At 44.6% G+C, this 25,382-nt stretch overlaps 2 protein-coding genes across 4 annotated transcripts in view; both read left to right on the top strand.

Annotated features, from left to right (window-relative positions):
• The first annotated feature begins 140 nt into the window (after positions 1-140).
• Positions 141-22,155, top strand: nedd1 (NEDD1 gamma-tubulin ring complex targeting factor). Of its 3 annotated transcripts, none has more exons than XM_079295953.1 (16): positions 141-227; positions 811-946; positions 1,333-1,427; positions 1,519-1,635; positions 1,721-1,861; positions 2,878-3,107; positions 3,779-3,980; positions 6,808-6,925; positions 8,451-8,582; positions 8,685-8,735; positions 8,817-8,906; positions 10,828-10,982; positions 11,059-11,251; positions 20,935-21,076; positions 21,178-21,244; positions 21,800-22,155. In XM_079295953.1, the coding sequence occupies exons 2-16, from the start codon at positions 811-813 to the stop codon at positions 21,902-21,904; spliced, it is 1,974 nt and encodes a 657-aa protein (XP_079152079.1). In that variant the 5' UTR covers positions 141-227; the 3' UTR covers positions 21,905-22,155. The 3 variants fall into 3 exon arrangements, with proteins under 3 accessions (XP_079152079.1, XP_079152080.1, XP_079152081.1); XM_079295954.1 differs by having other exon boundaries at positions 8,454-8,582; XM_079295955.1 differs by having other exon boundaries at positions 171-227; positions 842-946.
• A 618-nt stretch (positions 22,156-22,773) lies between these two features.
• Positions 22,774-25,382, top strand: part of pclaf (PCNA clamp associated factor) — a 2,923-nt gene continuing 314 nt past the window's right edge. The window contains exons 1-3 of the mRNA XM_079265359.1: positions 22,774-22,889; positions 23,529-23,618; positions 23,740-23,908. Coding sequence (XP_079121485.1) covers positions 22,844-22,889; positions 23,529-23,618; positions 23,740-23,908 — 305 coding nt within the window. The 5' untranslated portion in view covers positions 22,774-22,843. The remainder of the gene's footprint in view (positions 22,890-23,528; positions 23,619-23,739; positions 23,909-25,382) is intronic.

The following is a 25,382-nucleotide window of genomic DNA, read 5'->3' on the forward strand; positions in this document are numbered from 1 at the left end:
GTGTGATATTAGTACTTTTATTCTCAGTAAGGATTTGAGAACTTCCTCCACGTCTGTTGACTTGTAAAACAAAATTATGTACAATAAAGTTATTACAAAAAAAATAAAAGAGCTTCTACTTTTTTGTCCCTCCCGGGTTTCCGTAGTGGCGGTTTCTTCTTCTGTAGCCGGTTTAAACAAAACTGAACAGCTCCACTTACTTGTCAGCTATAAATAAAACTCTCACGGTAAATATGACACGTTTTTATAGAACACACTCAACACGTTAATGTTTTCTGATGACTTTCCGTTAGTTTCACCGGGTTTTTACGACTTTTCGGTAACTTTAGGACCCGTATGTAGCTAATGTTGTTGCTAACTGTTAGCTAACTAACTTGTTTATGTTTATTAATGTTGCCTTATTCGCTATTATTAGTTACGTCTTTTTTAACAGTTTAACTGCATTGGAAGACGTTTTCAGATCATTTGCTGCAGTGAAAGTACTAACACCACACAATGAAAGTACTAATACCACACTATAGAAATACTTTGTTACATGTAAAAGTCGTGCATTGAAAACCTGACTGAAGTACAAGTACATAACTGTAGTTAGACTAACTAAAGTATTGAGGTTTTCCTCTTCGATCTGATGTTTCTGCATTGATGTGTAAGTTTAATGTTAACTAATTTATATCCTGTTTACTTTAATATACATCAATGCATCATAATCTATAAGATCATCATACTTTTACAATGTATTGACCAATTGTTATATATATAGTTATTCTACACAAGTGTACTGCACATTGCACTGTGTGTGTGTGTCTCCAGATGGAGGAGGTGACCCGTCTGGTGTCTACAGGAGACTGTGTGAAGATCTGGGATGTGGTCTCCATGTCTCCTCTGGATCAGTTCAACCCTCACAGCAGCAGCCACCCTGTAGCTCAGGCCTGCTGGAGCTCCAACAGTATCCATACGATATATGTACACAATATATATGATATATTACAGATGATGCATCAGTAGTAGGACCTGGTCAGAACGTTCATCAGAGTTTCTAAAGTCCAGCGTTTTGATGTTCAGTTTATTGTCACATAAAGATAATGTTCTAAGAAGCTGGGACTTTGAAATGTTTCCATTTTATCAGGAAAAGTGAGTCAAACTCTGAGTGAATGATCTAAACAGTTGCTGATATTAATTTAGCTTCATCACAATACTTTGAGACTAAAAGTGTTAAAATGAGTGAAAGCATCTGACTGTGTGAATGCAGAGAGATTGATTCTCACTGAGCGCCTTCTGATAATGAAACCTGTGATGTCTGGAGAAGAGAAGCATCCTTGACCGGTTCTTCAGACCAGTACCTGGTCAGCGCCAGCAGCAGCGGAGACAAGCTGGTGGTGTCCAGCCTCAAGTCCTCAGCGGTCCCAGTGGTGGAGCTGGGCGACGGGGTGAGACCAGAATATTCACTCTTTCATGTCCTCGTTCACCTGCAGAAGAAAAGCCAGTTCTCATCTCGCCTCTCTCTCGTTGTCCGCTCAGAAACAACAAACCAGTGTGTGTCTGAGTTCCTCGTCTCAGTTTGTGGTCAGCGGAGGTCTGGATCACGGCGTTCACATCTGGGACCTGAAGACCAAGAGACTGCACCGCTCCCTCAAGGTAAGACCTCATCCTGAACCAGAGGACACGAGAGCGTATCACGAGGAGGATCTCACGAAGCTCTCCGTCTGTCTCCGTCTCTCAGGACCACAAGGAAGAGGTGACCTGCGTCTCCTTCAATGCCAATGACAGCTACGTGGCCTCCGGGTCCACCAGCGGAGACCTGGTCCTCCACAGTCTGACCACCAACCTGTCCAGCAAAGCCTTCGGACACGGCAGCAACCAGGTGATTCATCCTCTATATGAACCAGTCTCAGTGTAGTCCTGATCCTCTATATGAACCAGTCTCAGTGTAGTCCTGATCCTCTATATGAACCAGTCTCAGTGTAGTCCTGATCCTCTATATGAACCAGTCTCAGTGTAGTCCTGATCCTCTATATGAACCAGTCTCAGTGTAGTCCTGATCCTCTATCAGACCTCCATCAGTACAGAGACCATCAGAGAGAAGATGGTCTGTTTCTATAGAGTTGTTCTTGATGCTCGTCATCGGAGCCACCGGGTCGGATTCTGGTGAAACCAGATGAACTCATGCAGGTTCACCAGAACCTCCTTCAGCTCAGACTCCAGCAGAGACCGGTCCACCGTGGACAGACCCAGATCCTCCAGCAGAGACCGGTCCACCGTGGACAGACCCAGATCCTCCAGCAGAGACCGGTCCACCGTGGACAGACCCAGATCCTCCAGCAGAGACCGGTCCACCGTGGACAGACCCAGATCCTCCAGCAGAGACCGGTCCACCGTGGACAGACCCAGATCCTCCAGCAGAGACCGGTCCACCGTGGACAGACCCAGATCCTCCAGCAGAGACCGGTCCATCGTGGACAGACCCAGATCCTCCAGCAGAGACCGGTCCATCGTGGACAGACCCAGACACGGCGCTCCGGAGGGAGGAGGAGAGCTCAGCTCCCGGCAGCAGCTCTTCCTCCTCCTCCTCCTCCTCCTCCTCCTCCTCCTCCTCCTCCTCCTCCTCCTCCTCCTCCTCCAGGAGCAGAGCTTCTCCTCTCTGGGAGTCAACACCGACACCACGCTGCTGGAGATCCAGGACGTATTGCCGGACCCACTGGAGGGAAGGGAGGCACAGGAGAACCAGGACTGAGAGGGGCAGACTGTCAGACCTGCTGCAGTAGAATGAGAGGTTTACTAAACCTGACTCTGGTGCTCAGAGACACGACTACTTTAGTCCACAGGGACCAGAATCACCACCAGTTCCTTTTAGTAACTTGTGTTGTCTTTGATCTCCAGCCCATCCACGACCTGAGGCTGTCCGCTCTGAAGCGCTCTCTGCTGGGCAGCGTGTCTGACAGCGGCACCGTGGTCCTGTGGGACTCCAACACCCAGAAGGAGCTCCACGTGTTCGACGGGGCCCACAAGGCCCCCGGATCCGGTCTCGCCTTCTCCCCAGCCAGCGAGCTGCTGGTGGTCAGCGTCGGCCTGGACAAGAAGATCGTCTGCTACGACACGGCCAGCAAGATGTGAGACGCACCGATAGATCGGCTTGTTATTCTTTACTCATGTTCATCAACTCATTACGCTCTCAACAAAGAGATTATTGTTTTGTCTATAAAATGAAAGTAAATAGTGAAAAATTACACAAAAGTTTAGTTCAAAACCCAAAGACGATCATTTCATATAATAATAACAATATATATATAATCATGTATTACAGATAAAAGCGCAAATTAGGGATTTAATCGATATTTTTCCCTGCAAAATGACCAATTGTTATCAACTGATGAGCTAAATAGCTGCCCATCTAATTATGCTTAACAATTAATTGAGTTATCCATGTTGGTGTTTATCGGTACACTCAGTGTTTTTACATCCATCTGTTTTCATGCACATTTTTAATTTGCAAGTTAAAAAAAGAACCCTGAGTGGAAACGATGAAGATTCAAAACAATCGGCACAAAAACTTTTTTTTGTGGAAGAGTTTGTTGTGTAGATAAAAGCAAAATGAAAACAGATTTAGCAAATAAATGCTGACGTACATGAAGCAGAAGCATCATGTGATTTCTGTGTGTGTGTGTGTGTGTGTGTGTGTGTGTGTGTGTGTGTGTGTGTGTGTGTGTGTGTGTGTGTGTGTGTGTGTGTGTGTGTGTGTGTGTGTGTGTGTGTGTGTGTGTGTGTGTGTGTGTGTGTCCAGCATCCTGAGGTCGATCCGGGTGGACAGTCCTCTGACCTCTGTGGACTTCACGCCGGACGGCACCGGTCTGGTCGTGGGATCCACTCAGGGGAAGATCTACCAGTACGACCTGAGGAACTCCAGCGCCCCCACCAGGATCACAGCGGCACACAAAACCTCCGTCACCTGTCTGCGCTTCCAGAGCAACACCAGTAAACACAAGGTACCATCACAGTAACACCAGTAAACACAAGGTACCATCACAGTAACACCAGTAAACACAAGGTACCATCAGACCAACACCAGTAAACACAAGGTACCATCAGACCAACACCAGTAAACACAAGGTACCATCAGACCAACACCAGTAAACACAAGGTACCATCAGACCAACACCAGTAAACACAAGGTACCATCAGACCAACACCAGTAAACACAAAGTACCATCAGACCAACACCAGTAAACACAAGGTACCATCAGAGTAATACCAGTAAACACAAGGTACATCAGAGTAACACCGGTAAACACAAGGTACCATCAGACCAACACCAGTAAACACAAGGTACCATCAGACCAACACCAGTAAACCCAAAGTACCATCAGACCAACACCAGTAAACACAAGGTACCATCAGACCAACACCAGTAAACACAAGGTACCATCAGACCAACACCAGTAAACACAAGGTACCATGAGACCAACACCAGTAAACACAAGGTACCATCAGACCAACACCAGTAAACACAAGGTACCATCAGACCAACACCAGTAAACACAAGGTACCATCAGACCAACACCAGTAAACACAAGGTACATCAGAGTAACACCAGTAAACACAAGGTACATCAGAGTAACACCAGTAAACACAAGGTACCATCAGACAAACACCAGTAAACACAAGGTACATCAGAGTAACACCAGTAAACACAAGGTACCATGAGACCAACACCAGTAAACACAAGGTACATCAGAGTAACACCAGTAAACACAAGGTACATCAGAGTAACACCAGTAAACACAAGGTACCATCAGACCAACACCAGTAAACACAAGGTACCATCAGACCAACACCAGTAAACCCAAAGTACCATCAGACCAACACCAGTAAACACAAGGTACCATCAGACCAACACCAGTAAACACAAGGTACCATGAGACCAACACCAGTAAACACAAGGTACCATCAGAGTAACACCAGTAAACACAATGTACATCAGAGTAACACCAGTAAACACAAGGTACCATCAGACAAACACCAGTAAACACAAGGTACATCAGAGTAACACCAGTAAACACAAAGTACCATCAGACCAACACCAGTAAACACAAGGTACATCAGAGTAACACCAGTAAACACAAGGTACATCAGAGTAACACCAGTAAACACAAGGTACCATGAGACCAACACCAGTAAACACAAGGTACATCAGAGTAACACCAGTAAACACAAGGTACATCAGAGTAACACCAGTAAACACAAGGTACATCAGAGTAACACCAGTAAACACAAAGTACCATCAGACCAACACCAGTAAACACAAAGTACCATCAGACCAACACCAGTAAACACAAAGTACCATCAGAGTAACACCAGTAAACATGGTACCATCAGAGTAACACCAGTAAACACAAAGTACCATCAGACCAACACCAGTAAACACAAAGTACCATCAGAGTAACACCAGTAAACACAAGGTACATCAGAGTAACACCCGTAAACACAAGGTACATCAGAATAACACCAGTAAACACAAGGTACATCAGAGTAACACCCGTAAACACAAGGTACATCAGAGTAACACCAGTAAACACAAAGTACCATCAGAGTAACACCAGTAAACACAAGGTACATCAGAGTAACACCAGTAAACACAAGGTACATCAGAGTAACACCAGTAAACACAAGGTACATCAGAGTAACACCAGTAAACACAAGGTACATCAGAGTAACACCAGTAAACACAAAGTACCATCAGACCAACACCAGTAAACACAAAGTACCATCAGACCAACACCAGTAAACACAAAGTACCATCAGAGTAACACCAGTAAACATGGTACCATCAGAGTAACACCAGTAAACACAAAGTACCATCAGACCAACACCAGTAAACACAAAGTACCATCAGAGTAACACCAGTAAACACAAGGTACATCAGAGTAACACCCGTAAACACAAGGTACATCAGAGTAACACCAGTAAACACAAGGTACATCAGACCAACACCAGTAAACACAAAGTACCATCAGACCAACACCAGTAAACACAAAGTACCATCAGAGTAACACCAGTAAACATGGTACCATCAGAGTAACACCAGTAAACACAAAGTACCATCAGACCAACACCAGTAAACACAAAGTACCATCAGAGTAACACCAGTAAACACAAGGTACATCAGAGTAACACCCGTAAACACAAGGTACATCAGAGTAACACCCGTAAACACAAGGTACATCAGAATAACACCAGTAAACACAAGGTACATCAGAGTAACACCCGTAAACACAAGGTACATCAGAGTAACACCAGTAAACACAAAGTACCATCAGAGTAACACCAGTAAACACAAGGTACATCAGAGTAACACCCGTAAACACAAGGTACATCAGAATAACACCAGTAAACACAAGGTACATCAGAGTAACACCCGTAAACACAAGGTACATCAGAGTAACACCCGTAAACACAAGGTACATCAGAGTAACACCAGTAAACACAAGGTACCATTCGACGAACACCAGTACACACAAAGTACCATTAGACCAACACCAGTAAACACAAAGTACCAACACCAGTAAACACAAAGTACTACAGCAATCAGACCAGTGAGGAATATTAATGTCTGAGATGTTTCTTCAGCTTCATTCATGACCTCCACGATTTAAACAACCTTGTCTTTTACAAACGTTTTTCATGATTCAAGTTAAAGTCAGGAAATAAATCTCTCTCCTTCTCCTTCTTCTTCATCTTCCTCTTCTCCTTCTCCTTTGTCTTCTTCTCCTCCTCCTCCTCCTCCTCCTCCTCCTCCTTCTTCTTCTGCTCCAGTCTAGTAAACTCGGCTCCACCAAGATTGTTAAGAGATCTTCCATCAAGCTGTCAAACAGCCAGACAGACCCCGCCCCCGGCACAAGCCCTGCCCAGATCAGACAGGTGATGGGTACAGGTGGGTTCGTGTCATTACAACACACATGCATTGATAATGACATTTATTGAGATATATTATGATGCAGTTTTCCAACATTTATTTCATCTAATGAGATAAAGTGTTCACTCTGTTTGTCTCTGAATCATTTTTAAATGAAAGTGGTTTTATCAGCCTAGCAGATAGGGTTGGGGGAAAAATCGATACAGCATAGTATCGCGATATTTTGCGTGGCGATATTGTATCGATACATGGACACCAAGTATCGATCTTTTATCATATAAACTATGAAAAAAAAAAATACTAGAAAAATCAAATCAATTGCTTTTTCAGTCCACTAGATGGTGCTGAGTTATTTTCTGGTGAGGTCAGCACAGATCCCGGGTCAGCGTGATTGGTAGGAAGTTGGTCAAAACAAAGATAGAGACATCTGAGAAAGAAATCAGAAATGCACCGTCCGCGTTTAAATCAGACGTCTTATACAAGTTATAGTTCATATGCTGAGTTATATAACTCTAATATCCTACTTATCGTGAAAATATCGCAGTATCATGATAATATCGCAGTATCGTGAAAATATCGCAGTATCGTGACCTAAGTATCTTGATAATATCGCAGTATCGTAATAATATCGCAGTATCATGATAATATCGCAGTATCGTGAAAATATCGCAGTATCGTGACCTAAGTATCTTGATAATATCGCAGTATTGTGATAATATCGCAGTATCATGAAAATATCGCAGTATCGTGATAATATCGCAGTATCGTGGCCTAAGTATTGTGATAATATCGCAGTATCGTGATAATATCGCAGTATCGTGATAATATCGCAGTATCGTGATAATATCGCAGTATCGTGAAAATATCGCAGTATCGTGAAAATATCGCAGTATCGTGAAAATATCGCAGTATCGTGAAAATATCGCAGTATCGTGAAAATATCGCAGTATCGTGAAAATATCGCAGTATCGTGAAAATATCGCAGTATCGTGAAAATATCGCAGTATCGTGAAAATATCGCAGTATCGTGAAAATATCGCAGTATCGTGAAAATATCGCAGTATCGTGAAAATATCGCAGTATCGTGAAAATATCGCAGTATCGTGATAATATCGCAGTATCGTGATAATATCGCAGTATCGTGAAAATATCGCAGTATCGTGAAAATATCGCAGTATCGTGAAAATATCGCAGTATCGTGAAAATATCGCAGTATCGTGATGATATCGTATCGCGGGAGCTCTGGTGATTCCCACCCCTACTGGCAGACCAACACGCCATCTTTGTTTTGACTAACTTCCTGCCAGTCCTGTTATCCACAACTGCACCAGAAAAAGACTGAAAAAAGACATTGTCACCAAAAGGTTGCATGAGTATTTCCAATATGAAAAGTTTATTAAATGAAAGAGTGATACTGAGAGTCCAGCAACCTCCTGTTCTGCCGAGTAAAGCCAATGTTCACACAAAATGTCGCGATACTTTGCTGTATCTATGGGTTTTTTCCCACCCCTACAAATATCCGTTAGTTGCGTTGTGTGTCCAGCAGGGGGCGCTGGTCCAGATCCGATGTCCCGTGAGGCTGAAGGCCAGCAGGGGGCGGAGTCCCTTCCTGTGGTGGAGAAGTTCAGCAACGTCGGACGAAACAGTCTGGATGTCTTCTCTCCTGCTCGGGAAGGTCAGAACCTGGACCTTTAAAGACCCCTTGATCCAGATCACCAGCTGTGTACATGTAGAAACTGTAAAATACATCAAACCTTCAGCTCTTCTTTCTGTTCAGACTCTCTGTCCCAGGGGACGACCGGAGACACTCCGTTTGGGAGGACACACGGTACGACAGGAAGTCGGTGTGGATGATGATTCTGGTTCTGCTGCTGGTTCTCGTTCTGAACTAACTGCTGTGTTTCCACAGCTACCAGTTTGGAGATGCTGCCCAGAGAAGGGGAGGGTCAGCAGGTCATCGGTCGGGCCAGTCTGGACATCTTCTCCCCAGTCAGAGAAGGTCAGACTCTACTGGTTTCTACTGGTCTGTCTGTCCCTGGTTTCTGGTTTCTACTGGTCTGCCTGTCTCTGGATTCTGGTTTCTACTGGTGTGTCTGTCCCTGGTTTCAGGTGTCTACTAGTCTGCCTGTCTCTGGATTCTGGTTTCTACTGGTCTGTCTGTCCCTGGTTTCTGGTTTCTACTGGTCGGTCTGTCCCTGGTTTCTGGTTTCTACTGGTCTGTCTGTCTCTGGTTTCTGGTTTCTAACTGGTCTGCCTGTCTCTGGATTCTGGTTTCTACTGGTCTGTCTGTCCCTGGTTTCTACTGGTCTGCCTGTCTCTGGATTCTGGTTTCTACTGGTCGGTCTGTCCCTGGTTTCTGGTTTCTACTGGTCTGTCTGTCTCTGGTTTCTGGTTTCTAACTGGTCTGCCTGTCTCTGGATTCTGGTTTCTACTGGTCTGTCTGTCTCTGGATTCTGGTTTCTACTGGTCTGTCTGTCCCTGGTTTCTACTGGTCTGCCTGTCTCTGGTTTCTGGTTTCTAACTGGTCTGCCTGTCTCTGGATTCTGGTTTCTACTGGTCTGTCTGTCTCTGGATTCTGGTTTCTACTGGTCTGTCTGTCCCTGGTTTCTACTGGTCTGCCTGTCTCTGGTTTCTGGTTTCTAACTGGTCTGCCTGTCTCTGGATTCTGGTTTCTACTGGTCTGTCTGTCCCTGGTTTCTACTGGTCTGTCTGTCTCTGGATTCTGGTTTCTACTGGTCTGTCTGTCCCTGGTTTCTACTGGTCTGCCTGTCTCTGGTTTCTGGTTTCTAACTGGTCTGCCTGTCTCTGGATTCTGGTTTCTACTGGTCTGTCTGTCCCTGGTTTCTACTGGTCTGTCTGTCTCTGGATTCTGGTTTCTACTGGTCTGTCTGTCCCTGGTTTCTACTGGTCTGTCTGTCTCTGGATTCTGGTTTCTACTGGTCTGTCTGTCCCTGGTTTCTACTGGTCTGCCTGTCTCTGGATTCTGGTTTCTAACTGGTCTGCCTGTCTCTGGATTCTGGTTTCTACTGGTCTGCCTGTCTCTGGATTCTGGTTTCTACTGGTGTGTCTGTCCTGGTTTCTACTGGTCTGCCTGTCTCTGGTTTCTGGTTTCTAACTGGTCTGCCTGTCTCTGGATTCTGGTTTCTACTGGTCTGTCTGTCCCTGGTTTCTACTGGTCTGTCTGTCTCTGGATTCTGGTTTCTACTGGTCTGTCTGTCCCTGGTTTCTACTGGTCTGCCTGTCTCTGGATTCTGGTTTCTAACTGGTCTGCCTGTCTCTGGATTCTGGTTTCTAACTGGTCTGCCTGTCTCTGGATTCTGGTTTCTACTGGTCTGTCTGTCCCTGGTTTCTACTGGTCTGTCTGTCTCTGGATTCTACTGGTCTGTCTGTCTCTGGATTCTGGTTTCTACTGGTCTGTCTGTCACTGGGTTCTACTGGTCTGTCTGTCACTGGTTTCTACTGGTCTGTCTGTCTCTGGATTCTACTGGTCTGTCTGTCTCTGGATTCTGGTTTCTACTGGTCGGTCTGTCCCTGGTTTCTGGTTTCTACTGGTCTGTCTGTCCCTGGTTTCTACTGGTCTGTCTGTCTCTGGATTCTGGTTTCTACTGGTCGGTCTGTCCCTGGTTTCTGGTTTCTACTGGTCTGTCTGTCCCTGGTTTCTACTGGTCTGTCTGTCACTGGTTTCTGTAGTTACAGTAGTTGCTAACTAGCATAACACACCACAAGGAAGAATTGCATTGTGGGTAATGTAGGCGGCAGGTTTCGATGAAGAAGAAGATTGTGTGGAAGAAAAAAGACAAATCTCTGGTTCTGCTAAATCCATGTTGATTCTTTAAGGATTCTTACAGTCTTGAAAAGAAACAATTAAATGTTAGTTTCAGTTTCATTCAGACTTCGGATGAATTATTTGTTTTTTCCAGATGTGACCTCCCACCGTAAGACCCCCCTAGGAACGCCGCTGATAGGCGCTGCAGCCCGCTGCAACAGCCCGCTGTCCGTCTACCAGACCCCGCCCCCAATCAGAGAGGAGGAGCCAATCACTGCTGCTGCAGCCGAACCATGTGACTCCAGAAAGGTGCTGACCTCTGACCTCAATCTAGTGTATTATTATAGAGTGGTGTGTCTCAAACAACAACACTCTTTATTGACAGTCCGACAAGACCAGCAACTCCAGCCTGGAGGGGGAGGGTCCGGCCACGCCCACAGCACCTCAGCTGACCAATCACAGCCAGCCGGCCCCGCCCTTCTTCACTCCAGAGCCTGGCCTCAGGAGAGCCAATGGGATTCAAGCTCAGCTGAGCTACAAGTCTCCTGTCCAGGGAGCTTCAGCCAGCACCACTACAGGTACTGGTCTCTAACTGGTCTGACTGACCCTGGTACCTGGTCTCTAAAGGGTCTTACTGACCCTGGTACCTGGTCTCTAAAGGGTCTTACTGACCCTGGTTCCTGGTTTCTAACTGGTCTGTCTGACCCTGGTACCTGGTCTCTAACTGGTCTTACTGACCCTGGTACCTGGTCTCTAACTGGTCTTACTGACCCTGGTACCTGGTCTCTAACTGGTCTTACTGACCCTGGTACCTGGTCTCTAACTGGTCTTACTGACCCTGGTACCTGGTCTCTAAATGGTCTTACTGACCCTGGTACCTGGTCTCTAAAGGGTCTTACTGACCCTGGTTCCTGGTCTCTAACTGGTCTTACTGACCCTGGTACCTGGTCTCTAACTGGTCTTACTGACCCTGGTACCTGGTCTCTAACTGGTCTGACTGACCCTGGTACCTGGTCTCTAAATGGTCTTACTGACCCTGGTTCCTGGTCTCTAAATGGTCTTACTGACCCTGGTTCCTGGTCTCTAACTGGTCTTACTGACCCTGGTACCTGGTCTCTAAATGGTCTTACTGACCCTGGTACCTGGTCTCTAAAGGGTCTTACTGACCATGGTACCTGGTCTCTAAATGGTCTTACTGACCCTGGTACCTGGTCTCTAAATGGTCTTACTGACCCTGGTACCTGGTCTCTAAAGGGTCTTACTGACCCTGGTACCTGGTCTCTAAAGGGTCTTACTGACCCTGGTACCTGGTCTCTAAATGGTCTTACTGACCCTGGTACCTGGTCTCTAACTGGTCTTACTGACCCTGGTACCTGGTCTCTAACTGGTCTTACTGACCCTGGTACCTGGTCTCTAAATGGTCTTACTGACCCTGGTACCTGGTCTCTAAATGGTCTTACTGACCCTGGTACCTGGTCTCTAAAGGGTCTTACTGACCCTGGTACCTGGTCTCTAAAGGGTCTTACTGACCCTGGTACCTGGTCTCTAAATGGTCTTACTGACCCTGGTACCTGGTCTCTAACTGGTCTTACTGACCCTGGTACCTGGTCTCTAACTGGTCTTACTGACCCTGGTACCTGGTCTCTAAATGGTCTTACTGACCCTGGTACTGTTAAGATAGTATTTTTTACCTCATAACAAAGGGGAGGCCGAGCCAGCCATGTGGCCGGCTTCCTTGTGCCGTCGACACACTGCAATAATAACGCTACCAAAACTGGTTTACAATTATAAGGAATTTAATTCCACTGATGTAAGTACATTTACAGTAATACATTGGAGTATGCACTCCTATGACATATTAAAACAATAAAACCCCATTTGCAAAAACCTCGCTCGGCTCCTCCGGTGAAAACACGTCTGTCGTCCGGGAGCCCTGGCACAGAGAGCGAGGAAAAAAGTCTTTTAAATTAAACCTCCCACATCTGTTCGAAACACCTCCTCCTCCGTTTATCCCGATTCCTATTGGCTATCCTCCAGGAGCGTATTCACTTGTCTGGCTCTGAGTTCATCATCACATTCAATGACTGTCAGTTACGTGTTAAACCCTTCTATAATAATCCTTCAAAATAAAAGTTATACTTCTGCAACTTGGCAGAAGTTTCATGCTTCTGCATGTTTATGTTTATGCTTATGTTTATCTTAATTATGCATTCTCAAAACCCTTATGATTATGACTAACTATGAATTATTAATTATGAATTATTAAACACTTTTATTATATCTACTAACTACAGTTTTTTACTCAAATTTCTTACAATTCCCCCCTAACTCACAGTTCACTGTGAGTTAGCTACTCAAATGTAGTTAGTTTTTCAAATGTCCCTGGAGACCTCCCCCCTACTCAATCCAGGGAGAGGCTTCCTATCTATCTAAACAGAGGCAAAGAATTCATGCACACAGATATCATTTCAAGTATTTCTGTTCAGTTCGTTTCAAGATAGAGTGCGTTGAAAGTCACTGCCTTCCACGTCTTGGGGCTGGCAGGATCAGGATACAGCCTGTAGGCTAGAGAACACATACTGAGAAGCCTTGACTGTTCATTTACACTTGACAAAATTGCATTTCTTAATCTTTACACCTTAAAATCCCTTTATAACCCAATTAAACAAAAAAAATTTAATCTCCAAATACTCATCCAAAACAATCCGTCTATTTTCCAAACTTCCAACATCTCACTGGATGTTTTAGAAGTCCATCTGGGCCTTTATCAGGTCCTTCAGGATCTCCGAGAGGATGGTCAGGAACCGCTCGTGAAGTCCCTCTGGTGGCCGCATCTAGACTGTGGCCATCAGAAGCTCCAATTCGTCCTCATCCTCGTCACATAACTGGTTGCCTGGACTGGTGTCTGGCTCATCGGTGAAGCAATAACCCTGTAGAGGTCCACGGATGCAAGGGAACCCCCATCCACAGACAACTCGGAGGCTGATGCCTGATGCCCCCTCCACAGACAACTCGGAGGCTTATGACGACAGCACACAGAATAATTACGATTGCCAAAAATGTATGTTTTCACTGGCCAAGCATACTTCCCAACCAGGCGGTGAATGGATCAGTGGCACCAGAGTTGTCTGCTAGCTCTAGGCTGAGTGCTGTCAGTCCCTCCAGAGCCCTGGTCACCGATCCATCAGGAGCTGTGTTATTTGGAATGAAAGTGCAGCACGCAGACCCAAACATCTGGCACACGCCACTTTTCTCTGCTAAATCATATCTAATGCCATTCTGTTCTGCAAGGTCATTAAACTAGTCTTCGCCAGCTGTGCATGCAGTCCTGATATGGCGTCACTGGTGAAGTTTACTAAACGCTGTTGGTTATAGTAAATGTAGTTGATCCAATCGACATTTTTATTAATCATCACCCTCTGAGAGAAAACAGATTCTAAATCTGCTGCTATTTGATTTCTGGCTTGAAAGTCATTAGACACCCCCCTTGGCAGTCTTATGACATCTTATGTACACTTGGTCATCAAAGGCTCCCTTCGGGCCACCGGCATCTCTTTTGGATCTTCTGTTAGCATGTGGGCGTGGAGAGATGAGTTCTCCATAAGTTGCATCAGTGACAGGCAGGATATAGAATGACAATACAAGTTGCATCAACGCACATCTATCTGTCCAATCTTTAGGCAGGATTGGATGTATGGTTCTTCCTCCACACCATCACCATAAATCAGCTCTAGGTGCTGTCTGTCTTAACACACTGTTATATAGATAGTCGCTAGCATTGTGACTGTGGCTACAATTTGCAATAATACTACCTACATTGGGCCCCATAGCTGTATCTGAGACTATACAATCAAATGGACCCTCTGTAACCTTGAACAGAGGTGGGGTATTATATTATACAGGTGGGTAATCTCAGTGTAGCCTCTGACAAGTGTGTTGGAGGGGCAAAGTGTCATCAGTAAACAGAGTTAAAATACAACTAATTCAGGACTTAGGAGTCTGAATCTTGAAGGAACTGGTGTTGCTAGGGGTCTAGATCCTAAACACACAATACAATCTGTACTACTGGCTTGAAGCCGTATATTGTACCCACCATAAATTCCCATCTGCCATTCCAGTTTCCACCCCTTACCTCATTCTCTGCGTCAGTCGTATGTCGAACCTGGTCTTTTTACAGGCTTAACAATAATCCTAATGAGCCCTTGTGGGGCAGGACTATCAGTAGCCTTTCCCTGTACTACGTAAAGTCCTCCGTCAGTCAATTTTGGGTCTGTTAAGGTAAGTCTTAAAGGATTACATCTACCCACCCCTTTTCTACACATGTGATAAGAAGCTGGGGCATTTAACATCTTTAGTCGGTCTTTAAGACCTGGGTTGGGGTCTTTTCCTAAACCCTCGCCACCTGTGTTCATCGTTGCCCATCCCCAATCTTCACACGCACAGTTATAATACGATAACAGCTTACCATACTTATTTGTGGCGGGCCCACACTCGTCAGTTATGATGCACAAGGTTTTGGTCATCCACCCGTAGGTGTGTTCATACCTGGGACAGGAAACGACTTCACAGAAGTCGAACTGGACCGTTGATGTTGTACCTTCTTTGAACGTAAGAGTGAGAGTTACATTTTCATAGGTGAGTGTCGTCGGAGAAGCCTCTCTACGTGGTCTGAGATCGGTTTGATTAGTTACTGAAGCTAAATTTCGAATCCTGATGTAGTCATGCATGTGTTCTGGCTCCTGTCTGTGGTTAATTCCCCACACTAAGAGGGAAACTACTGAAATCAGGACGAAAGTAATTACAGACTTCCATAACCTACTGAAGCTAGAGTCTCCCAATGGAAGGCCTCGCTTAAACTGTGGGGGAAACGTCATCTTCAGTACTGTCTAACCCCTCTTTTGAGGTGTCTTTGGCTTCAAATTTTCCTGTCTGATGTTCACTCCTGTCTCTGCGAGTGTCACACTCGTTACCTTCGCTGCTGCACAGTGAGTGAGGTGGTGTCAAGTAGCTCCAGTTTTACCTTTCACCTTTACTGCATGTGAGGTTGCCAATACTACCTCCCATGGACCGGTCCACCTTGGTTCACTCCACCTGCGCTCATGGACTCTTATCCACACCAGACTGCCTGGTGACACATCAGCCTGCTTCCTTTCGTCAGCTGCTGCTTCTGCGTTTGTCACCTGAGAAAACAACACTCGGCTCATGTTAGTTAGAGCTCCCGTATATTTCTCAATTTCTAGAGTTAGCAAGTCTAGTTGTGGTTTATCATGACGTCATTAAATCTCAAAGATTGTGAGTCGCACCTTTACTGAAAACTATTCTAAATGTGGATCTACAAAAAATGTTTGACACCTTACCATATCTCCCCTTCACCTCGATATCTCTGCTGTAAGGGATCACATGGCTGGCTATACACTGAACCCCCCCATGGTCCTGGTGACAGCATGGGCATCTGTTGATGTCTCATGGGAGGAGGTCCAGCTGGACCTGGTCGTAGGTACTGCTGATGTTGTGGTGGGAACGGAGCATGTTGTGGTGGTGCATTGGGCTGTCTTCCTCTTCCCATTTGCCTTGGGCAGTCTCGGGCCCAATGGCCCCATCTCCCACATACGTAGCACTCACCAAACCTGTCAGGGTTTTCTCTGTTTCCTGGTTGGCCATATCCGCCTGCTTGGTAAGCTCTGCCTCTTCCATATTCTCTGCCTCTGTTGGATGCACGTGCACGTCCTCTGCCTCTATAGGGCGGAGGTTGGTAGTACACCACTGTGTGGGCTGGTACTGCTGGATTTGGTTGGTATGAGGTCGGGGGTGCAGCTGGATATTGGGGCTGTTGTGAGGCCTGAGCCTTGGCTACGGCCATCTGTTTCTTGGCCAGATGTTTTCTACTTATTTCTCTGTCAGCCGCCGCTATTTGAAGTTTCAGCAGCCGCCGCTGCATGCTCTTTATGTCTTCCTGTCCTTTTGTCTTCTCAGTTAGCTGTCGCTGGTTGTAGTGAGTTAGGTGTTTCCTCCACATGGCATCTTTCATGTTGCTCAAGCCTACTACTTCTCCCAGCGCTGTCCGTACCGGTGGAGGCAGGCCCATCTGCACAGTGTGTCGCCATACTACAGTGGTGGCTTCATTGCCGTCATGTCTCCCCCCTGTTGCCCTCTGCCACTCTTCTTCAGCTCTCCTCAGGTACTGATGGGTTTCTTCCTCTGGTTTTATCTTCAGTCCCGAAAGAGAGTTCATTTTTGGTTTTTTGGCCCAGATTCTCCGCATTGCTGACCAGAAAACTCCTCGAAAGTTGTCAAATGGGGTTTCATCCCCCCTGTTGGTCGTTCCTGTACTTACCTCCAAAATGTTCAATTTGGCTGTTCCTTCGGTGTGGATCATCACGGCACGGATGTCTCCCAATGCCAATTTATCAGCTGCTGTGAGTTTTTCAAAGACACGGATCCACGGATTGGCTCCACCTGCCAGCGGTGGCAACGCCTTTTCCAGTGCGTCCATGTCTCGATGTCCCCATGGCACAAACTCAGCTTGTCCGTTGGATTTTACCAACTCTCCTACTTCCTTACTCTGCTTCTTTAATGTAAACATTATGCAGCCTAGGAGTATTCAAATGCGTGTATTAAATGTGCATGCTTGTCATCACATGAATCAAAGTCAACTCACCCTCTGTGCTGTATGGCGTGTGGCCGCTGACTCCAAAACTGGGATCCGCTGCTCCACTTCCCAGATCTGGACCCACTCAACCACGCACCTTGACTAAAACAAACACAGAACTGCCAAAGTTCAGCAGTAAATGTTAGCATACGTCTGTAGTGTAAGAGAGGTCAACGATCTCTCAAATATGTTTGCGCCGTCCGTGTCAAAATTGATTCTTAGGAACTGTGTAAATTAGTAAATGTACCAAAATTAGTCAATACTGGATATGTGAAGGAATCTCGAATCCAAAATTGAAGCTGGAATTCCGAAATCAAACTCAACATCTAAATCAGAATCACAATCACAATCCAGTTCCAAATCAGAATTCGAAAGGTTTAAAATTGGAAGTAAAATGAAATTAAAAAACAATGAATAATTAATCAATTAAATATTAATTTCAACTTTAAAAATCAATAACTGTGTTCAAAGATATTCAATCAGAAATACCAATGCAAGTCAAACTGTTGAACTGCACTTACACTCTGGTCTGCACAATAATGAGTCACAATTAAGTTCAAGAATTGAAGAACACCTGAAACCATTAATCTTTGTTAAAATGCTGAATTAAAACCAAAGTCAACGACTAAAGTTATAATGCTTAATTAAAACTAAGGTCAGGATATAAGCTCACAGCTCTTAGACAATGAATCTCTGAAAAATTCAGATTCTAAACACTTCTTTACGGTTACCTGCAGTTACTCCTTCTTCTGTTTAATTGTTTTTAAATCTCCTTTTCTTTTGCCTTATGTTTTGATGCTTTTAATGGTTTTATGTGAAGCACCTTGAAATGTGCTATACAAATAAACTTGCCTTGCCGTCTGCGCCGAACCGGAAGTTGTTCTGCGCCAAACCGGAAGTTGTCATGAAACCGGCTTTTTTGTAACAGATATGCTAACCGCAATGCTAACGACAAAAACGGAGCTTCTAATAAAGCGTACGCACACACAAGTATCACCAAAATCCCACACTTTAATTCCACTCATACGCCTTCTGTCTCCTCTCTCAATCCAGCCGTTATTTTATTTTATAAGCACTTATTTTACATACAGAGTACCGCAACGCCGGAGCTACACGTAGCTAGCGTTAGCTCCCCACAGCGCGATCATGCAATATCAATCATTTTAAACGTATTTCCACGCTGCTAAAACACAGACTAGTCACACGTATTATTGGACATATTTAGTCATCATTTTAAACGTATTTCCACGCTGCTAAAACACAGACTAGTCACACGTATTATTGTTTTATTAACCCTTAAACCTCCGGTTAACGGGCTTTAGCTCCTCCGGACCTGAGTTCACTGTTACGTATATGAAACGCGAGTTATTCACTGCCAACGCCACAAACCACTCACCCAGTCTGTCTAGTTTCACCAAAAGCCCTTATTCTACGTCTTCCGAATCAACCACACGACCCACTAATTATACATTCACAGCCAAAACAAGCGAGTGTGTCTTTCCTGAAGCCACAGCCTCAGAAGCTAACTCCCGCTAGCCTAGCTCTCTAAGCAGCTTATGCGACGAGACCCGATACTCGTGGACAAAGCCCACAAAGGATTGCACACCTAAGCCCCTCAAAGCCACAATATCTCAGTTCGCCTCGCTACATAACTGCTTTAAACTAGCTATCTGCAGGCCTAACAATACTTATGTTGGGCCGAAGGAGACTCCCAGCATGAGCAAAGCAGTTTCGCCTGTACCACAGCTTGTTTGATTCCAATGTGGTGATTTACTTACACAGCGCTGTCCGTCTTTAATTAATTCTTAGGATCCTTATACTCTTGACTAATCCCTTAAGTTCATCATACTTCAGACAGCAAATCGTACTTACCTCAGTGGAACATGGCCTCCCTCGTGGAACGTACCCACCGGCCACACAGAGCTAGCCGTTAGCAACGCTTAGCCAAGCAGAAATACCTCTAAGATCCTAGAAACTACCTCACAGATTTCATGAAACGGCTCTGCCTACCGATATTGTGGGCCCAGGATGTCTGCTTGACTAACGCCGCCGTCAGCACACACAGCGAGGCCGGCAAGACTGTCCCTTCGTGGGTTCGCCAAATTTGTTAAGATAGTATTTTTTACCTCATAACAAAGGGGAGGCCGAGCCAGCCATGTGGCCGGCTTCCTTGTGCCGTCGACACACTGCAATAATAACGCTACCAAAACTGGTTTACAATTATAAGGAATTTAATTCCACTGATGTAAGTACATTTACAGTAATACATTGGAGTATGCACTCCTATGACATATTAAAACAATAAAACCCCATTTGCAAAAACCTCGCTCGGCTCCTCCGGTGAAAACACGTCTGTCGTCCGGGAGCCCTGGCACAGAGAGCGAGGAAAAAAGTATTTTAAATTAAACCTCCCACATCTGTTCGAAACACCTCCTCCTCCGTTTATCCCGATTCCTATTGGCTATCCTCCAGGAGCGTATTCACTTGTCTGGCTCTGAGTTCATCATCACATTCAATGACTGTCAGTTACGTGTTAAACCCTTCTATAATAATCCTTCAAAATAAAAGTTATACTTCTGCAACTTGGCAGAAGTTTCATGCTTCTGCATGTTTATGTTTATGCTTATGTTTATCTTAATTATGCATTCTCAAAACCCTTATGATTATGACTAACTATGAATTATTAATTATGAATTATTAAACACTTTTATTATATCTACTAACTACAGTTTTTTACTCAAATTTCTTACAGTACCTGGTCTCTAAAGGGTCTTACTGACCCTGGTACCTGGTCTCTAAATGGTCTTACTGACCCTGGTACCTGGTCTCTAACTGGTCTTACTGACCCTGGTACCTGGTCTCTAACTGGTCTTACTGACCCTGGTACCTGGTCTCTAAATGGTCTTACTGACCCTGGTACCTGGTCTCTAAATGGTCTTACTGACCCTGGTACCTGGTCTCTAAATGGTCTTACTGACCCTGGTACCTGGTCTCTAACTGGTCTTACTGACCCTGGTACCTGGTCTCTAAATGGTCTTACTGACCCTGGTACCTGGTCTCTAAAGGGTCTTACTGACCCTGGTTCCTGGTCTCTAAAGGGTCTTACTGGCCCTGGTACCTGGTCTCTAAAGGGTCTTACTGACCCTGGTACCTGGTCTCTAAAGGGTCTTACTGACCCTGGTTCCTGGTCTCTAAAGGGTCTTACTGACCCTGGTTCCTGGTCTCTAACTGGTCTTACTGACCCTGGTACCTGGTCTCTAACTGGTCTTACTGACCCTGGTACCTGGTCTCTAACTGGTCTTACTGACCCTGGTACCTGGTCTCTAACTGGTCTTACTGACCCTGGTACCTGGTCTCTAACTGGTCTTACTGACCCTGGTACCTGGTCTCTAAATGGTCTTACTGACCCTGGTACCTGGTCTCTAAAGGGTCTTACTGACCCTGGTTCCTGGTCTCTAAAGGGTCTTACTGGCCCTGGTACCTGGTCTCTAAAGGGTCTTACTGACCCTGGTACCTGGTCTCTAAAGGGTCTTACTGACCCTGGTTCCTGGTCTCTAAAGGGTCTTACTGACCCTGGTTCCTGGTCTCTAACTGGTCTGTCTGTCCCTTCAGGTCCAGCTCTGTCGACAGCTGTGTCCTCGGCTCTCTCCCAGAACATCGCTGAGGTGGTGGGTCAGGCGGGAGCTGCTCCTCTTACATCCTTGCAGATCCACTTCATCCAGAACATGATCCACGAGACTCTGGAGGACTTCAGGTCCGTCCCAAACCCTTTTGGACTACTTTTCCTTTTGAAGACGTATACAAAGGCTGTAGGAACCCTAATGTTGCTGATGTTTTTGTCCTTCCTCTCCTCAGGGACACCTGTCACAGAGACGTCGTCAACCTGCAGGTCGAGATGGTCCGACAGTTTTACATCCAGCTGGTACGAACCACCATCAGATAGTGATCTACGAGTCCAGAGCAGGAGACAACAAGTGTGAATGATTCATGTGCTAAAGCTGCGTTCTCTCTAGTGTCCACCAGGGGGCGACTCCTCTGGTTGTATAGAAGTCTATAGAAAATGACTCTACTTCTCTCTTGATTTATTCCCTCAGTAAACATTGTAAACATGAGTTTATGTCTCAATCTCTAGTTTCAAGTCTTCTTCAATACAGCATGATGTTCATTTAGTACATTATGGTCCATTTAGAGTCACACAGACCATAAAGCAGGGGATGCTTTAGGGCGGGGCTACACGCTGATTGACAGGTCGACACCAGAGACGTATATGGCGTCTCTACGTCCCTGCTCCTCAGTCCAGATATGCTCACTTCCACAAACTAATGAGAAGACTACGTCCACGTCTTATAGACGGGCTGAGGTCCAGAGGCATTCCTTCAAAACTTTATTGAAACACGACAGAGTTTGATATCTTAATGTCTTTCAGTCAACACCACTCTCCGAAGACGTCAATATTTTCCCTGTTCTGTGTTTTCAGAACGAGATCCACGGTCTGATCGAGAAATACTCGGTGAACGAGTCTCTGGTGGAGGAGGTGGAGCGGCTGAAGGAGGAGAACCGCCGGCTCAAGACCAACTACTGAGCCTCCGATCCAGACTGTGTCCAGGATTTATTTAAGAGTCTTCATTCAGAACTAGGAGGAGAACAGCGACTCTCTTCAGACCTGTGAGTGGAGCTGAAGAACCAACAGACGTCCAGATGTTCAGATGTCCGTCAGACATTCACACTTCTTTTGATATTTGTCACTTTATTTGACCCTCCAGCCTGAAGACGCATCAGTTCTCTCCATCTCGATCATGTTTTTAAGAAGAAAAATTTTGTCTAAAGAACAAATAAAAAGATTCATATTGAAAATAAAACCAGAACTCCTTTTTGTGTCACTTTAAATGATGAAAGCAGACGTTCACCAGATCATTACATCAACTGAAGGTTATTCTCACGTTTATCTCCATGTTTGTCTGTTCATTTACAAACGTTTCCTTCATTGATTTCATTCAATTTCACAAATAATATGACAGTTAGTAGATTAATCCACATAATCCTGACATGTGTAACCATCACATACTGTGACTCTGACTCAGTTTAATACTTTGTTTAATTTCACACTTATAAACTCTTATTTACTTTTTCTTCTGACTTTGACAGAAAGTTATTCACTCAGAAACTCTGTTCTTATTTCTTACAGTAAATCTGTAAAATACATGTAAAAATATAAAATACTTTTTACAATACATTTATGTAATATTTAAGTACAGTATAATAGTATTTACAGTGTACTTTAGATTGTAGTAAACTATTATAAATAAATGTTAAACGATGTAGTTGCACTAATCCACCTGAGGGGGGCAGCACTGCACCACCTCCGTGTCTGGTCTGCCAGAATAGAAGAAGCAGAAGAAGAAGCAATCTCCCGCCCACATCCGCTGTTCCTTTTTTAAACCGAGGCGGGACGAGACTTCACTCACTCCGTGAAGAGAAGTTGGTGTTAAAACATCGCTGGACGTTACAGGCCGCTTCCAACATGGTGAGGACTAAAGCCGACAGCGTCCCTGCGTCATACAGAAAAGGTAACGCAAAAAAATATATGTATATTTATTACGAATTTATTATAAAACGCTGGTTGTATGTGTTTTATCATGGAGTCTGGCGGGCTGTGCGCGCGCTCATATATGAGCCGAACAAAGCGGAAGCAGTGACGTAGTTTCCATTCATCATAATTCCATTTCAGATTGTTCTTTGACATAAATGTCTTTATTTTGAGATGCGATCTTGTTTCCTGCAAAACAATCAGAAACATTATTTTAAACAGTTTAAAGTCTCGTTGTCGCATTAAAGTCTCATTTGACCCGTCTGAGGAGAAGACATCTTTATTTACTGTCTCGCTGTCTCTTCGCAAACTGGCGCCAGTTTTCAGCGCCGCAGTGCGTCTTTGTGCAGACGTCACTCCAAACCCCTTTTAAAGAATGACGTCATTTAACGCTTTCTTGCTCGTGTTTGTTTTAACCGACTGGGTCTTCCGGTTAATTCGGTGTATAATCATCCTTAGTTTAGAAAGTGACGTTGTAAGACTTAGTTGTGGTTTATTGTGATCCTGCAGACTGAAGCTAATCTCACTGGTTCAGGTAGTACTTTAATGACGTGTCATGAAGTGTATTTAATGTTTCTAGATCAACTTTCATTATTTTTGTTTTGATTTGTGTTCACAGCTGTTGCAGCTGCTGCACCCAGGAAGTCTCTGGGCTCCAGTTCGGCTAACTCCTCCTCTTCCTCCTCCAGCAGCCAATCGGGCACTCCTGGTTAGTCCCTGCAGCCGAGACCATGAGAGAGACTAATGAGACGAGAGACTAGACGCGACGACGATGGACACCTCCCACGTGTTGTATGGCGCTCACACTGATGTTGTTGTTTACTTCACAGCTAAAGGTAAATATGCCGGCGGTAACCCGGTGTGTCCTCGTCCTACGCCCACCTGGCAGAAAGGAATCGGGGACTTCTTCGGTGGTCCTCCCATGAAACCAGAGAAAGAGAACCAGAGGCCTCAGGAGGACGAGGAAGAGGCCGGAGGAAGCGGGATGACCACCAGGAAGTATGTTAGCTGACTCAGCAGAAATGAAAGAGTGACTCGGCACAAATAAGAGCGCTTGACTCTGCAGATCACAGAATCAGAGAGTCGTTCATCACGGGGCGAGCGTGGCTCCCTGCGTTAAGAGGGTTGTCCGGTAACCGCGGGCGCCTGTCATCGGCAGCCCACTGCTGCCCGTGTACAGGCTGGGTCACTACATTCCAGTCATTTAGCAGACGCCGGGGATTGAACCGCCGATCTTCTGATTGGAGGACGGCCCTGCTCTCCACTTAGCCACAGTCGCCCCAAGTCAAGTGCAGAGACAACTTTCCCCCTTCACGGGATCAATTCAAATATATATATATCTACAGATGTGTATATATATTAGGGCTGCAACAACGAATCGATAATCGATTATTAAAATAGTTTTCATTATCGATTATCAAATTTCATTATCGATTCGTTGTGTCTCGCGATTATTAAGCCACTCGATGAGTCGCGGAGATGTTTGAGAGAAAACAGAGCGGAGCACAGCAGCTGTTGTGAAGCTTCTAACGACCAGCACACGTCTGGTTATGAACGGAACACTTTACTTCCTGAAAACTGCAGTTTAACAACTGTTACAGTGAAGATATACGTTAGCTTTTCACTTATCGTTATCATTGTTGTGAATAAGCACGTATCTACTTCCTGTCTCTTCACAGTAACATCACTTCCATTTTCATGCTCTTCACAATAAAAGTAAACATGCGATCAAACAATTTACAACAGAGGAAAGAGCATCGGACCCGAAACGTTGTTCTGAAACATGCCGGAGGAATCAGTGCGACCTCAGTGGTCCACGGTGTGGGAGCATTTCACACGTAATACATTGAAAAAGTGTGTTCATGGCAAGACATGCAAAAGAGACATGATATGCACGGAGCACCACGGTGATGATTCAGTGTGTGCGTGTAGTGCAGAGAACAAGTTCTGACGTTCAAACTAATCCTGTTAAGTTTTCTGATTTGTATTTTTCTTTATTTTTTACAAGTTATTTATTGTTCTGACAGCTCAGGTCCCTTTAAACAAAAAAATTCATATTTTTGTTCACATGTGTGTTTTTTTTGTGTTAGTCCATTTGTTTTATTTTGTTTTTTAATGATTACTTTAACAGCTCAGGGATGTTCAAGGAGGAACCTGTTTGTGCACTTTCTGAAGATCAGTTCTGTTTTTGAATAAAGGGTTGGAAAGTAATGCTTTTTTGTTTGTTTTTTTATCCGATTAATCGAAAAAATAATCACCCGATTAATCGATTATTAAAATAATCGTTAGTTGCAGCCCTAATATATATATATATATATTTTAATATATATATATATATATATATATATATATATTTTATTATATATATATATATATATTTTAATATTTATATATATTAATATATATATATTAGGGCTGCAACTAACTTCTCTTTAAAAAGAAATATTGAGTACAACATATTTTAAGTATAATT

Source organism: Melanostigma gelatinosum (assembly GCF_949748355.1).
Source record: "Melanostigma gelatinosum genome assembly, chromosome: 1".
NCBI classification, from domain to species: domain Eukaryota; kingdom Metazoa; phylum Chordata; class Actinopteri; order Perciformes; family Zoarcidae; genus Melanostigma; species Melanostigma gelatinosum.

What these genes read in the sequence shown, in the direction of transcription:
- nedd1 (XM_079295953.1), top strand. Translation starts at nt 811, where the DNA reads ATGGAGGAGGTGACCCGTCTGGTGTCTACAGGAGACTGTGTGAAGATC. An exon ending in TACGACACGGCCAGCAAGAT is followed by an intron (nt 3,108 to 3,778) that starts GTGAGACGCACC and finishes GTGTGTGTCCAG; the next exon opens with CATCCTGAGGTCGATCCGGG. An exon ending in CAGACAGGTGATGGGTACAG is followed by an intron (nt 6,926 to 8,450) that starts GTGGGTTCGTGT and finishes TTGTGTGTCCAG; the next exon opens with CAGGGGGCGCTGGTCCAGAT.